Source organism: Mobula hypostoma, chromosome 1, assembly GCF_963921235.1.
Source record: "Mobula hypostoma chromosome 1, sMobHyp1.1, whole genome shotgun sequence".
Lineage (NCBI taxonomy): Eukaryota > Metazoa > Chordata > Chondrichthyes > Myliobatiformes > Myliobatidae > Mobula > Mobula hypostoma.
This window is the reverse complement of record NC_086097.1, coordinates 28032985-28049282: the sequence shown is the minus strand read 5'-3', so window position 1 is coordinate 28049282 and position 16298 is coordinate 28032985. Positions and strand designations below refer to the sequence as shown.

Genomic DNA, 16298 nt, shown 5'->3' with positions numbered 1-16298 from the left:
GAAAGGGATAGCTTTTTGATTAGCCAGGGCATCAAAGGGTATGAGGAGGAAGGGGAGTGGGGGTGACTAGAAGAATTAGACCAGCCCATGATTGAATGGCGGAGCAGACTCAATGGGCCAAATGACCGACTTCTGCTTCTATATCTTATGGTCAAACTTCTGTAAATGTGTGGTGGAAAGTATGCTGATTAGCTGCATTACGACCTGGTTTGGGAATGCCAACGCCTGTGAGCGGAAAATTCTACAAAAGGTGGTGGATTTGGCCCAGTAAAATCCTCCCAACCATTGATCATATCTATATGAAATGTTGCTGTGTTAAAGCAGCATCTATCATCAAAGATCCTCACCATCCAGGCCATGCTCTTTTCTCACTGCTGCCATTAGGTAGAAGGTACAAGTGCTTCACCAGGTTCTTGCACCACCAGATTCAAGAACAGTTACTACCTCTCAACCATCAGGCTCTTGAACAAAAGAAGATAGCTGCATTTCTTTTAAGGACCCATTTAAGGGCTCTGTTATACTGTCATTTTATGCTTGTTATTTATTGCTATTTTTATATCTGTATTTGCACAGTTTGTTTAGTTTACAGTTTCTGATGTTTACAGTTACTGTTCTATAGATTTGCAACGTATGTACTCTGATGTGTGTCCGACAGAGTGATCAGCAGCACTGGGGCTCCACAGGGGACTGTCTTGTCTCCCTTTCTCTTCACCATTTACACATCGGACTTCAACTACTGCACAGAGTCTTGTCATCTTCAGAATTTTTCGGATGACTCTGCCATAGTTGGATGCATCAGCAAGGGAGATGAGGCTGAGTACAGGACTACGGGAGGAAACTTTGTCACATGGTGTGAGCAGAATTATCTGCAGCTTAATGTGAAAAAGACTAAGGAGCTGGTGGTAGACCTGAGGAGAGCTGAGGTACCGGTGACCCCTGTTTCCATCCAGGGGGTCAGTGTGGACATGGTGGAGGGTTACAAGTACCTGGGGATATGAATTGACAATAAACTGGACTGGTCAAAGAACACTGAGGCTGTCTACAAGAAGGGACAGAGCCATCTCTATTTCCTGAGGAGACTGAGGTCCTTTAACATCTGCCGGGCGATGCTGAGGATGTTCTACGAGTCTCTGGTGGCCAATGCTATCATGTTTGCTGTTGTGTGCTGGGGCAGCAAGCTGAGGGTAGCGGACACCAACAGAATCAACAAACTCATTCATAAGGCCAGTGATGTTGTGGGGATGGAACTGGACTCTCTGACGGTGGTGTCTGAAAAGAGAATGCTGTCTAAGTTGCATGCCATCTTGGTCAATGTCTCCCATCCACTACATAATGTACTGGGTGGGCACAGGAGTACATTCAGCCAGAGACTCATTCCACCGAGATGCAACACAGCATCATAGGAAGTCATTCCTGCCTGTGGCCATCAAACTTTACAGCTCCTCCCTTGGAGGGTCAGGCACCCTGAACAATAGGCTGGTCCTGGTCCTATATGGAGGAATTTAAGGTGGGGGCTTATATGGGAGGCAGGGTTTGAGGGTCAGCACAACTTTGAGGGTCAGCACAACATTGTGGGCCGAAGGGCCTGTACTGTGCTGTACTATTCTATGTTCTATATTATGTATTTCACTGCCCTAGTGCAACAACGGACACACAAAAAAGGTCCATCTCTACACAAAAGCTACTTAACAATGGGTTTTACATGGACTGGTGATCCAAGTTGTCGTATTCCATTGTGCCTTGTCAATGGTAAACAACTTAAGTATAGCAATGGGTTCAGCAAAATTGTTCTACTGCATTCTTTAATGCTCTAACATTTACCATGTATGTCGTATTTTGATTAGTCCTACCAAAATGTAGCACCTCACACTTATCAGCATTAAACTTCATCTGCCATCTTTCAGCCCACTCTTCTAACTGGCCTAAATCTCTCTGTAAGCTTTGAAAGTCTACTTCATTATCCACAACGCCACCTATCTTAGTATCATCTGCATACTTACTAATCCAGTTTACCACCCCATCATCCAGATCATTAATGTATATGACAAACAACATTGGACCCAGTACAGATCCCTGAGGCACACCACTAGTGACCAGCCTCCAACCTGACAAACAGTTATCCACCACTACTCTCTGGCATCTCCCATCCAGCCACTGCTGAATCCATTTTACCACTTCAATATTAATACCTAACGATTGAACCTTCCTAACTAACCTTCCGTGGAACCTTGTCAGAGACCTTACTGAAGTCCCTATAGACAACATCCATCGCTTTACCCTTGTCAACTTTCCTAGTAACCTGTTCAAAAAAAATTCAATAATATTTGTCAAACATGACCTTCCACGCACAAATCCATGTTGACTGTTCCTAATCAGACCCTGTCTATCCAGATAATTATATATACCATCTCTAAGAGTACTTTCCATTACTTTACCCACCACTGACGTCAAACTTACAGGCCGATAATTGCTAGGTTTACTCTTTAGAACCCTTTGTAAACAGTGGAACAACATGAACAATATGCCAATCCTCTGGCAACATCCCTGTTTCTAATGACATTTGAAATATTTCTGTCAGAGCCCCTGCTATTTCTACACTAACTTCCCTCAAGGTCCTAAGGAATATCCTGTCAGGACCAGGAGATTTATCCACTTCTATATTCCTTAAAAGCGCCAATACTTCCTCCTCTTTAATCATCATAGTTTCCATAACTTCCCTACCTGTTCCCCTTACCTTACACAATTCAATATCCTTCTCCTTAGTGAATACCGAAGAAAAGAAATTGTTCAAAATCTCCCCTATCTCTTTTGGTTCCACACATAGCTGTCCACTTTGATTCTCTAAGGGACCAATTTCATTCCTCACTATCACTTTGCTATTAATATAACTGTAGAAACCCTTTGGATTTATTTTCACCTTACTTGCCAAAGCAACCTCATATCTGCTTTAAGCTTTTCTAATTTCTTAAGATTCTTTTTACGTTCTTTATATTCCTCGAGCACCTCATTTACTCCATGCTGCCTATATTTATTGCAGATATCTCTTTTTTTCCAAACCAAGTTTCTAATATCCCTTGAAAACCATGGCTCTCTCAAACTTTTAACCTTTCCTTTCAACTTAACAGGAACATAAAGATTCTGTACCCTCAAAATTTCACCTTTAAATGACCTCCATTTCTGTATTATATCCATCCCATAAAACAATTTGTCCCAATCCACTCCTTCTAAATCCTTTTGCATCTCCTTAAAGTTAGCCTTTCTCCAATCAAAAATCTCAACCTGGGTCCAGACCTATCCTTCTCCATAATTATATTGAAACTAATGGCATTGTGATCACTGGACCTGAAGTGCTCCCCAACACATACCTCTGTCACCTGACCTATCTCATTTCCTAACAGGAGATCCAACACTGCCTCTTCTCTAGTTGGTACCTCTATGTATTGCTGCAAAAAACTATCCTGCACACATCTTACAAACTCCAAGCCATCCAGCCCTTTTACAGAATGGGCTTCCCAGTCTATGTGTGGAAGATTAAAATTTCCCACAATCACAACCTTGTGCTTACTACAAATATCTGCTATCTCCTTACAAATTTGCTCCTCCAATTCTCACTCCCTATTAGGTTGTCTATAATACACCCCTATAAGTGTTACTACACCTTTCCCATTCCTCAATTCCACCCAAATAGCCTCCCTTGACGAGTCCTCTGATCTGTCCTGCCAGAGCTGCTGTAATATTTTCTCTGACAAGCAATGCAACACCTCCCCCTCTTGTCCCTCCGATTATATCACACCTGAAACAACGGAATCCAGGAATATTTAGTTGCCAATCACACCTCTCCTGCAACCATGAGTTTTTAAAATTTATGAAAGGAAAAGAAAGAGATTAATTTCAAGAAAGGCAAGCTAAGCTTGACTATCTGTTTTGTTTTTCAAGAAAGGTTGGCTAAAAATTCATTTTCTACTCAGAGCATTGACAATAATTTTTGGATTATATCTACAACCTTCTGATCACACCAACATACCATAAGCTGTAGATATAATAATTTTTATGCATGGGTTCCCTGAGACCTGTCAATTATTTTAAGGGTGAAAAGTTTGAGAAGGCTGCTCTATGTATTCCCAGGGGTATATACTGGTACAAATATTGGACTGCTGTTGGAAAATCATCAACTTGGTAAGTGATGTATCGTGGTGTGCTGGAAGTCCATTTGTCTTTTAGTGCAAGGATAGATCCGCAAACGAATGCTGCAATTGGTACATTCCAGGGAGTAGGAGTATGTGCTGAGAAGCACACTGAAGTTTACTGCAGCCATTGCAAAGGTTCAGTGGGAAAAGAGCATTGAGAAGGTCCTGCTGCCAGTAAATCCTGTGTAATGCCTTCTCAATCATTTCACCAAAGTAATGGTTGGAAATGAAGCATTTGAACGAATTGTAAATGAATGTATTGAATTTCTCGAATGAAGATAACATGTCATAAGAATTTAAGAAATAGGAGCAGGAGTAGGCCATCCAGCCCATTGAGCCTGCCCTGCCATTCAATAAGATCATGGCTGATCTGTCTGTAAGTTCAGCTCCATCTACCTGCCTTTTTCCCCATTACCCTTAATTCCCTTACTGTGTAAAAACCTATCTAACTGTTTGTTAAATATATTTAGTGAGGAAGCTTCAACTGCTTCCCTGGGCAGAGAATTTCACAGATTCACCACTCTCTGGGAAAAACAGTTTCTCCTCATCTCCATCCTAAATCTTCTCCCCTGAATCTTGAGGCAATGTCCCCTGGTTCTAGTCTCATCTACCAATGGAAACAACTTTCATACTTCTATCTTATCTATACCTTTCAAAATTCTGTATGTTTCTATAAGATCCCCACTCATTCTTCTGAATTCTAGAGTGTATAGTCCCAGGCGACTCAATCTCTCCTCATAGGTTAATCCCTTCATCCCTGGAATTAACCTGGTGAACCTCCTCTGCACTGCCTGCAAAGCCAGTATATCCTTCTTCAAGTATGGAGACCAGAACTGCACACAGTACTCCAGGTGCGGTCTCACCAGTACCCTGTATAGTTGCAGCATGACCTCCCTGCTCTTGAATTCAATCCCTCTAGCAATGAAGGCCAACATTCCGTTTGCCTTCTTAATCACCATCATCAAGTTTGTCAATGACACTACCATGGTGGGTAACATCAGCAAGAATGATGAGTCAGCATACAGAGAGGAGGTGCAGCGGCTAACGGACTGGTGCAGAGCCAACAACCTGTCTCTGAATGTGAACGAAACAAAAGAGATGGTTGTTGACTTCAGGAGGACATGGAGCGACCACTCTCCGCTGAACATTGACTCCTCCGTAGAGATCGTTAAGAGCACCAAATTTCTTGGTGTTCGCCTGATGGAGAATCTTACCTGGTCCTTCAACACCAGCTCTATAGCAAAGAAAGCCCAGCAGCGTCCCTACTTTCTGTGAAGGCTGAGAAAAGTCCATCTCCCACATCCCACCCCCCCCCCCCACATCCTCACCACATTCTACAGAGGTGTATTGAGAGCATCCTGAGCAGCTGCATCACTGCCTGGTTTGGAAATTGCACCATCTCAGATCATAAGACCCTGCAGCGGATAGTGAGGTCAGCTGAGAAGATCATCGGGGTCTCACTTCCTGCCATTACAGATATTTACACCACACACTGCATCCGTAAAGCAAACAGCATCATGAAGGACCTCACACACCCCTCATACAAACTCTTCTCCCTGCTGCCACCTGGCAAAAGGCACCAAAGCATTCGGGCTCTCATGACCAGACTATATAACAGTTTCTTCCCCCAATCCATCAGACTCCTCAATACCCAGAGCCTGGACTGACACCAACCTACTGCCCTCTACTGCCTATTGTCTTGTTTATTATTTATTGTAATGCCTGCACTGTTTTGTGCACTTTATGCAGTCCTGGTTAGGTCTGTAGTCTAGTGTAGTTTTTGTGTTGTTTTACGTAGTTCAGTGTAGTTTATGTATTGCTTCATGTAGCACCATGGTCCTGAAAAATGTTGTCTTGTTTTTACTGTGTACTGTACCAGCAGTTATGGTCGAAATGACAATAAAAAGTGACTTGACTTGAATAATCTGCTCCTCTATTTCTGAAAGGACTATTTGCAGCCCTGAATGGAGGTGAGGGAGGAGGTGATGCTATCAATGATTGCATCCTCCAAATCTTCATTTTCAATTCAAGGTAATTGTTAATACCTTCAGATTCCTAACTTGTTGAAATAGTGAAATAGTTTAATTTTCACTCCTAGCCGTTTCTGGCATCTCCAAGCCTGAGTGTTTGAAATCGGAGTGAGCAAAACAGTTCTGAATTGTCTTGTTGCTTATTTCTCACCAACAATCAGTGACAGAAATCATTGTTTTTTGAATATAAGCACACACAACTGATGCCATTTTAAAACTGTTCACTCTAAGCATGGTGTAGTGTCTTAATAACCACTCAAGTGCATGTGTCTGACACTAGCTAGAAACTGTTTGGCGACAGTCTCCTACCCTGATTAAGAGGCATAGTGTCCCAAAATAAATGAAGGAAATCCCAGCTGTTTTCTTTTTTTATAAGTTGTTGTTCTTTAAGAGTTGTCCTAAATAAGTGGTTCATCAGTTAATTGGAACAGCCAATTAACTGGAATCTACTACTTTTCAAGTTTGTTTATCACAAAATTATACACATGGAAACAAGACTTTCAGACCACTGCATTTATGCAACCATCAACTAGTTGATTGCTAAGTGGGGGGTAAATTACACCAAATTGATGTTTCAGGATTTGAGTCATGCCACAGGATATCCAGCCTCTGACCAGTCTTGTGGTGCTCTGTTTAAGTAGTTATTTCATTTACGTTTGTGGTCATTGTTGACCAGGATATTGACATTCCTCTTTCTCAACCTATTCAAGAGAATGCATTGTACTTTCTTTTGTTCACTGAGATTTAAGATTTTGTGATTAGCTTGTACTGCAGTAAGCTACCATTGCAGTACTGTATCAGAACCTCCACTCCAACAAAAGTTTGCCCAAATTTTGATGGAAACATTTTTTTTTCTTAAACAGATTACCAAGAAGTAATTCTGCTACCTGTAAGAAAATCTATTATTACTTGTTGCACTTCTTTCCCTTTTTTTTTAAGATCTCACCGTTCCAGTTTAATATGAAGCAGTTCATCAACTCTAATGCCTCCAACTGGATATTTTGTATGTAAACCTTTTAAGAGTGTTATTACGGCAAGTCTGTCATGTTTTTATCTGACAGTAATGGTCACATTCATATGGTGATTAGGTATAGGAAGTTTTATTGATATGATTTTATCTCATTATTTAATATTTAATATTTGGCTACAGAAGATCACTAAATGGTACTGAAATGACTGAGATCAACAAATTAAGAATTCAAATTTAAATTATTTCCACTCAGTTAGCCATTGGATGAGCATCATTGGGGTGTTACAGCAGCATAGTGGTTAGCATGTTGCTATTTCAGCTCCAGGTGTTCCGGAGTTCAGTTCCAGCCCCATATGTCAGAAGTTTATGTTCTCCCTGTGTGACAGTGTGGGTCTTCTCTGGGTGCTTTGGTTTCATCCTACAGTCCAAAGACGTGCTGGTTAGTAGGTTAATTGGTCATTGTAAATTCTCTTGTGAATTAGCTAGTGTTAAATGGGTAGGATGCCGTGCGTTGTAGCTTGTTGGGTCAGAAGAATCTGTTCTGTGCTGTATCTCTAAATAAAAAAAGGTATTATAGCACAGTATAGGCTTTTTTGGCCAACGATGTTGCACCGACCTTTTAAGCTACTCTTAAGATCAATCTAACCCTTCCCTCCTACATAGCTCTCCATTTTTCTAATATCCATGTGCCTATCTAAGAGTTTCTTAAATGCCCCTATTGTATCTGCCTCCACCACCACCCCTAGCAGGGATTCCAAGCACTCACCACTCTGGGTTTTTATTTTTAAGAGTGTTAATCTTCTCTGAAACGGATCCAGAATAATTTATGAACCTATTTTGCTTTATGAATTACGTATAAGGTTTTCTCTTCAGGTCACAGATTTCTTCTGCTGTCACATTTCTGGTGCTGGTAAAATTGAAAACTATCTTTGGGCTTTGCAAATGTTTTTCCTCTGTCTAAGTAATTCATGGTGTAGGTTTTACTTTCATATTATTTTCCAATACTTTTAATTATTATCAATCTTGGAGTTCAAAGAACGCAGGCCAAAGATTGTTGACATACAGATGATACCAACTTTAACCTATCTTGGAAGTAGTTAAATATTTTCCAGTGATCTGTAGTTATGCAAGTGAAAAGTGCAGTGATAATTCAGAGTCATAGAACATAGGATAGTACAGCACAGTATAGGCCCTTCAGCCCACAAGGTTGTGCCGACCCTCAAACCCTGCCTCCCATATAACCCCCCACCTTAAATTCCTCCATATACCTGTCTAGTAGTCTCTTAAACTTCACTAGTGTATCTGCCTCCACCACTGACTCAGGCAGTGCATTCCATGCATCAACCACTCTCTGAGTAAAAAAAAACCTTCCTCTAATATCCCCCTTGAACTTCCCACCCCTTACCTTAAAGCCATATCTTCTTGTATTGAGCAGTGGTGCCCTCGGGAAGAGGCGCTGGCTATCCACTCTATCTATTCCTCTTAATATGTTATACACCTCTATCATGTCTCCTCTCATCCTCCTTCTCTCCAAAGAGTAAAGCCCTAGCTCTCTTAATCTCTGATCATAATGCATACTCTCTAAACCGGGCAGCATCCTGGTAAATCTCCCCTGTACCCTTTCCAGTGCTTCCACATCCTTCCTATAGTGAGGTGATCAGAACTGGACATAGTACTCCAAGTGTGGCCTAACCAGGGTTTTATAGAGTTGCATCATTACCCCGCGACTCTTAATCTCTAACCATCGACTTATGAAAGCTAACACCCCATAAGCTTTCTTAACTACCCTATCTACCTGTGAGGCAGCTTTCAGGGATCTGTGGACATGTACCCCAGATCCCTCTGCTCCTCCACACTACCAAGTATCCTGCCATTTACTTTGTACTCTGCCTTGGAGTTTGTCCTTCCAAAGTGTACCACCTCACACTTCTCTGGGTTGAACTCCATCTGCCACTTCTCAGCTCACTTCTGCATCCTGTCAATGTCTCTCTGCAATCTTCGTCAATCCTCTACACTATCTACAGCACCACCAACCTTTGTGTCGTCTGCAAACTTGCCAACCCACCCTTCTACCCCCACATCCAGGTTGTTAATAAAAATCACGAAAAGTAGAGGTCCCAGAACCGATCCTTGTGGGACACCACTAGTCACAACCCTCCAATCCCAATGTACTCTCTCCACCACGACCCTCTGCCTTCTGTGGGCAAGCCAATTCTGAATCCACCTGGCCAAACTTCCCTAGATCCCATACCTTCTAACTTTCTGAATAAGCCTACCGTGTGGAACCTTGTCAAATGCCTTACTAAAATCCATATAGATCACATCCACTGCACTACCTTCATCTATATGTGTGGTCACTACCTCAAAGAACTCCATCAGGCTTGTTAGACATGATCTGCCCTTCACAAAGCCATGCTGACTGTCCCTGATCAGACCATGATTCTCTAAAAGCCCATAGATCCTATCTCTAAGAATCTTTTCCAGCAGCTTTCCCACCACTGACGTAAGGCTCACTGGTCTATAATTACCCGGACTATCCTTACTACCTTTTTTGAACAAGTGGACAACATTTGCCTCCCTCCAATCCTCCGGTACCATTCCTGTGGACAACGAGGACATAAAGATCCTAGCCAGAAGCTCAGCAATCTCTTCCCTTGCCTCGTGGAGCAGCCTGGGGAATATTCCATCAGGCCCCAGGGACTTATCTGTCGTAATGTATTTTAATGACTACAACATCTCCTCTCCCTTAATATCAATATGCTCCAGAACATCAACCTCACTCATATTGTCCTCACCGTTATCAAGTTTCCGCTCATTGGTGAATACCGAAGAGAAGTATTCATTGAGGACCTTGCTCACTTCCACAGCCTCCGGGCACACCTTCCCACCTTTATCTCTAATCGGTCCTACCTTCACTCCTGTCATCCTTTTGTTCTTCACATAATTGAAGAATGCCTTGGGGTTTTCCTTTACCCTGCTTGCCAAGGCCTTCTCATTGCCCCCTTCTTGCTCTTCTCAGCCCCTTCTTAAGCTCCTTTCTTGCTACCCTATATTCCTCAATGGACCTATCTGATCCTTGTTTCCTAAACCTCATGTATGCTGCCTTCTTCCACCTGACCAGATTTTCCACCTCACTTGTCACCCATGGTTCCTTCACCCTACCATTCTTTATCTTCCTCACCGGGACAAGTTTATCCCTAACATCCTGCAAGAGATCTCTAAACACTCTGTCATCTCTCTGTGCTTCTGAGTCTTTCCACATTATATTTATTTGAGACTTCCTGGATTATTTATGGGGTAAAATGCAGTAGGATTTTTCTCCTTACTGCAGTGAAAAGTTAAACTTTATATGTTCTGAATTTTATGTATAAACTAATGTGTTAGCTTGTGAATTTTAATCATACCATTTGGCCATGTGCTCTGTATAAATATCCTGCTTTTAAGTGACAGTGCATGCTTTTTAAGTGTACTACAGACTATAGGTATGTTTAGTCCAGATCAGGTCGTGGGATGTTGGTGGTTCTTGATTATTTTGAGATGATAGTCTGAGAATTCATTATTGCTTATTGATTTCTGCTAATACGATTCTATTATTTTGCAGCTAACTTAACGGGACATGCTGAAAAAGTTGGGATTGAAAACTTTGAACTATTAAAGGTCCTTGGAACTGGGGGTAAGTGGAAAAATATTAGTTTTGTCAATTTTATACAGCACTGTGAGTTTTAATAACAAACTATTACAGAAGGATCTGAAATATTTTACTTGCCTTTATTCAACCAATAAAAGGAGAATGAGGAGAAAATGGGAAATTTAGAACTCGCTGACTTCCTCCAACAGATATTTTTCTTTTGCTGCGACAAATCTGAAGTGTAGTGCTTTGGATGTTACATTCGAGTTGGTATGGAATATGCCAGGGCAGGAGTTGATCAGTTTGGAAATGTCTGGTAAAAGATGAACAAAATTTCAGATACCGTTATGTCTTAGACTTATGTAGGGTTGTGACTGTCTCAGTAGTTTAATGGAAGGTGGGCCTTTATTTGCTGAGTGTGAGCTGCTAAATGCAGCAAATTATAACAAGTTTTAAATGTTGACAGTAAAATGCTAAGGATTTTGAAGCACACAGGGAAGCATAGCATTGGAAATGGTGAGTGGTTTCAAGTTCCTTTGTCAACATCTCTGAAGATCTATCCTGGGCCCACCAGATTGACGCAATTACAAAGAATGCATGACAGTGGCTATATTTCATTAGGAGTTTGAAGAGATTTGTTATGTTATCAAAGACTTTCTACAAGAGCAATTTTCTATAAGTGCTTCATGGAGAGCATTCTAACTGGCTGCTTCACTGTCTGGTATGGAGGGGCCACTACACAGGATCAGAAAAAGCTGCAGGAAGTTGCAAACTCAGCCAGTACCATCATGGGCACTAGCCTCTTCAGCATCAAGGACATCTTTAAAAGGCAGCATCCATTATTAAGGACCCCTATCACCCAGGACTTGCCTTCTCATTGTTGCCATCAGGGAGGAGATACAGGAGCCTGAAGGCGCACATCCAACTTGTTAGGAACAGCTTCTTCCCCACTGCCTTCAAATTTCTGAATGGACTTTGAACCCATGTATACGACCTCACTATTTTTTTCTTGCTTTTTACACTACTTATTTAATTATATATTTTTAAACTGTAATTGATAGTTGTTTTTATTATGTATTGCACTCTACTGTTGTTGCAAAACAGCAACTTTCGTGACATCTGCTAGTGATATTAAACCTGATTTTGATTCTTGATCTTAAGAGGAGATGCAATACCTGTCCATTCACCCATTTACTACCCACTGTCTGGGGAATCAATAGTCATTCCAAGTAAAACAGTAACTGGAATTTCTAGTATACTGCTTTCCTTGTTTGAAATGTAGTTGCTGCTGTCACAGAAAACATCATTGATGCTGTTGTCACCTGCATCTCCTCCATTTCCCGAGCATCCACACTCACCCAATCTTCCCGCCACCTTAACGGGGATAGAGTTCATCTTGCCCTTACCTACCACCCCATGAACCTCCATATCCAACAAATTATTCTTTGCAACTTTCATCTCCAAAGGAATCCTACCAATAAGCTCGTCTTTACCTCTTCGCCCTCCCCCCCCCCCAAAAAATATCTCCACTTTCTGCAGGGATTTCTCCCTCCATGATTCTTTTGTCCATTTGTTCCTCCCCACTAATCTCCCTCTCGGCACTTATTCCTGCAAGCAACCAAAGTGATATCCCTGCCCATTCACCTCCTCCCTCGCCTCCATTCAAGGCCCCAATCATCCTTCCAAGTGAGGCAACACTTTACTGCAAATCTGCTGGGGTTGTCTATTGTATCCGGTGCTCCTGATGTGGCCTCCTCTCCATTGGCGAGACCCATTGTAAATTGGGGGAGCACTTCATTGAGTACCTCTGCTCTAACTGCCAAAAGTAGAATTTCCCAGTGACCCAACATTTTAATTCTGATTCCTATTCCCGTTCTGACCTGTTGGTCCATAGCCTCTTCTTGTACCATGATGAGGCCACCCTCAGGGTGGAGGAGCAACACCTTGTATTCTGTCTGGGTAGCCTCCAACTTGATGGCATGATTATCGATCCCTCCTTCCTGACAAAGTGAAAAATATTCCTGCCCCCTCCCCTCTTCTGTTCCCCATTCTGGCCTCTTACCTCTTCAGTTTCTTTTCCCACGAATGCTGGGTTCTTTCAGCATTTCTGTTTTAGATTGTTGCAGCTTTATTTGCTGATAAAAATAGACAGTGGGTGAATGACTTGTAAGTTTCAGTTTATTTCATCTTGTCAAAACAAGCGTGGTGTGGTTTTGATGTACTAAACCTGTATGGGAGGAGATTGACTGGCTTCTGACTTCTGAATATTCATGAGGACAGGAATCCCCTGTGAAAGTTGCTTACAGTAGCAAAATGAATTTTTGCATAACAAAGGATTCTTTGGGAACTTGGCCTCTGGCATCCTGTAGCCCTACCATTTGTTATTCACTGCAAAGGAGAAAGCAGAATAATTATCTGAACCTACTGAACATTAGCATTCCACGCAAGATGCTGGGGAACTCAGCCGGTCAGGCAGCAACAATGGTGGGAAATGGACATCTACAGTTGAGATCCTGGAGATAAACGGATGGAAGATGATTACCCTTCAACCATCAGGTGCCTGAACCAGCTTTGACAACTTTACTCTCCACAACATTGAACTGATCACTGAACACAACTTATGGACTCACTACTGGAGTTTTCAGTATTACTTATTTACTTTTTGCATTTGCAGTTTGTCTTTTGTACATTGGTTACCTTACTATCAATGATTATATTGTATTTCCTTGTTCTACTGTAAATGCCTGCAAGAAAATGAATCGCTGGATAGTATTTGGTAGTGTTAAGTAGGTTGCAGGGTGGCACGGCTCATTTGGCCAGAAGGGCTTATCCTGCATTGTACAAGGAGCGATTGATAAGTTTGTGACCTAAGGTAAAAAGAGTCAATTTTAGAAAACCTAGCATATTTATTTTTCCTACATTTACACACTTAGTCCAGTGGTTGTGGAGCATGCGAATCCCTTCTTTGTAGAAGTCGGCATCTTGGACCTCCAGAAAGTGGTCCACAGCAGGGGTGATTGATAAGTTTGTGGCCTAAGGTAGAAGGAGATGAGCTATTAACTTCAAACTTTCTGCATAATCACTCAAAGAGTTGAACTGCATGTGCATGTAATGAGAGCTGTATAGCTCACTCCTTCCACCTTAGGCCACTAACTTATCAATCACCCCTGCTGTGGACCACCTGGAGGTCCAAGACATTCTCATGACATGCACGTGCAGTTCAACTCTTTGAGTGATAATGCAGAAAGTTTGAAGTTAATAACTCATCTTGTTCTATCTTAGGCCACAAACTTATCAATCACCCCTGCTGTGGACCATTTCTACAAAGAAGGGATCCGTATGCTCCACGACCACTGGACTAAGTGTGTAAATGTAGGAGGGGACTACATTGAAAAATAAATGTGCTAGGTTTTCTAAAATTGACTCCTTCTACCTTAGGCCGCAAACTTATCAATCACCCCGCGTATCTCTAAATAATTAAGCAAATAAACATGCAGTGTGTGTGTGTATATAATATATAATGTGTATGTATATATGTGTGTGTGTGTATATATATATATATATATACACACACACACACACATACATACACATACACACATACACACACATATATATATAGACACACACACACACACATATATTTTGATAAATTTACTTTGAACTTTGAAATCCAGCCTTTTACAACTTACACCAATTACTTCCCAGCTTTTGGTGAGGTTCCTATTTTCTATTCATCTGCCAATTACCCCTCTTCAACTGAATCCATCCATCACCTGCCTGCTCTTCCTGTACCTCTTCTTGCCACCTTTTATAGTTGTTATCTTCCCTGTATCTTTCAGATCAGAAAGGCCTCATCTGAAAGGATGACTGACTATTTTCCTCTGGATGCTGCCTGACAGGCTAGGTTCTCTCAACATCATGCATTCCAGCATCTGCAGTCTCTTGTATCTCTGAATATTGGAATTATTGACTCTCTGGAATGCTCTTGCATTGTCTAGTTGGAAAATAATGTGCTGTGTTGGAGCGGTGTATTAAACAGAAGACCAGTAACTGACTTGTGGAACACTTCCATTGTGTCTGCGGTCAAAGTTGCACAATATGGAACCAGGCCTTTCAGCCCAACTTGATCATGATGACTACATTGCCCAGTGAGCAAATCCCATCTGTCTGAGTTTGACCCATAGCCCTGTACACTTTTAAATGTTATAAATATGCTAATTTCAACTACTTTTCCTGGCAGCTCATTCCAAATACGTACTACCCTTACATGAAGATGTTGCCCCTAATGTCTATTTAAAATCTCTCCCCTCTGACCTCAAACCTTTACCCTCTTGTTTTTGGTACCCCTGCCTTCCTGAGAAAAAGATGGTGATGTTTGCCTTGGTCATGAGCTTTTCGTTGCTTGGATTTGTTTCACCAACCCATCATACACTGTATCTTCCAGATTTAATATTGATTTCAGTATTTTCAGATAATCACCTTCTTTCAAAATAGAAAAAAGTTCCTTTCAGTAAAACCTCCCTCCCCTTTCTAGATCTTTCTGTCTCTGTCTCTGGAGACAGCTTATCCACTGATGTCTACTATAAGCCTACTGACTCTCACAGCTATCTGGACTATTCCTCTTCTCACCCTGTCTCTTGCAAAAACGCCATCCCCTTCTCGCAATTCCTCCGTCTCCGCCGCATCTGCTGTCAGGATGAGGCTTTTCATTCTAGGACGAGGGAGATGTCTTCATTTTTTTAAAGAAAGGGGCTTCCCTTCCTCCACTATCAACTCTGCTCTTAAACGCATCTCCCCCATTTCACGTACATCTGCTCTCACTCCATCCTCCCGCCACCCCACTAGGAATAGGGTTCCCCTGGTCCTCACCTACCACCCCACCAGCCTCCGGGTCCAACATATTATTCTCCGTAACTTCCGCCACCTCCAACGGGATCCCACCACTAAGCACATCTTTCCCTCCCCCCCTCTCTCTGTATTCCGCAGGGATCGCTCCCTACACAACTCCCTTGTCCATTCGTCCCCCCCATCCCTCCCCACTGATCTCCCTCCTGGCACTTATCCGTGTAAGCGGAACAAGTGCTACACATGCCCTTACACTTCCTCCCTTACCACCATTCAGGGCCCCAAACAGTCCTTCCAGGTGAGGCATCACTTCACCTGTGAGTCGACTGGGGTGATATACTGCGTCCGGTGCTCCCGATGTGGCCTTTTATATATTGGTGAGACCCGACGCAGACTGGGAGACCGCTTTGCTGAACATCTACGCTCTGTGGCCACACATTTTAATTCCACATCCCATTCCCATTCTGACATGTCTATCCACGGCCTCCTCTACTGTAAAGATGAAGCCACACTCAGGTTGGAGGAACAACACCTTATATTCCGTCTGGGTAGCCTCCAACCTGATGGCATGAACATCGACTTCTCTAACTTCCGCTAGGCCCCACCTCCCCCTCATACCCCATCTGTTACTCATT

The 16298-nt window shown here is 42.2% G+C and overlaps 1 protein-coding gene across 5 annotated transcripts in view; it reads left to right on the top strand.

Annotated features, from left to right (window-relative positions):
* The window catches only part of LOC134344972 (ribosomal protein S6 kinase alpha-5), a 338866-nt gene that overhangs the window by 86762 nt on the left and 235806 nt on the right, over window positions 1-16298 (top strand). For 4 of the 5 annotated variants that reach the window (XM_063045114.1, XM_063045122.1, XM_063045107.1 and 1 more), the window contains one exon: window positions 10789-10860. In XM_063045114.1, the coding sequence (XP_062901184.1) occupies window positions 10789-10860 (72 nt within the window). Of the gene's footprint in view, window positions 1-7188; window positions 7221-10788; window positions 10861-16298 lie in introns of those variants that run through there. The other variant, XM_063045140.1, reaches the window with a different exon arrangement.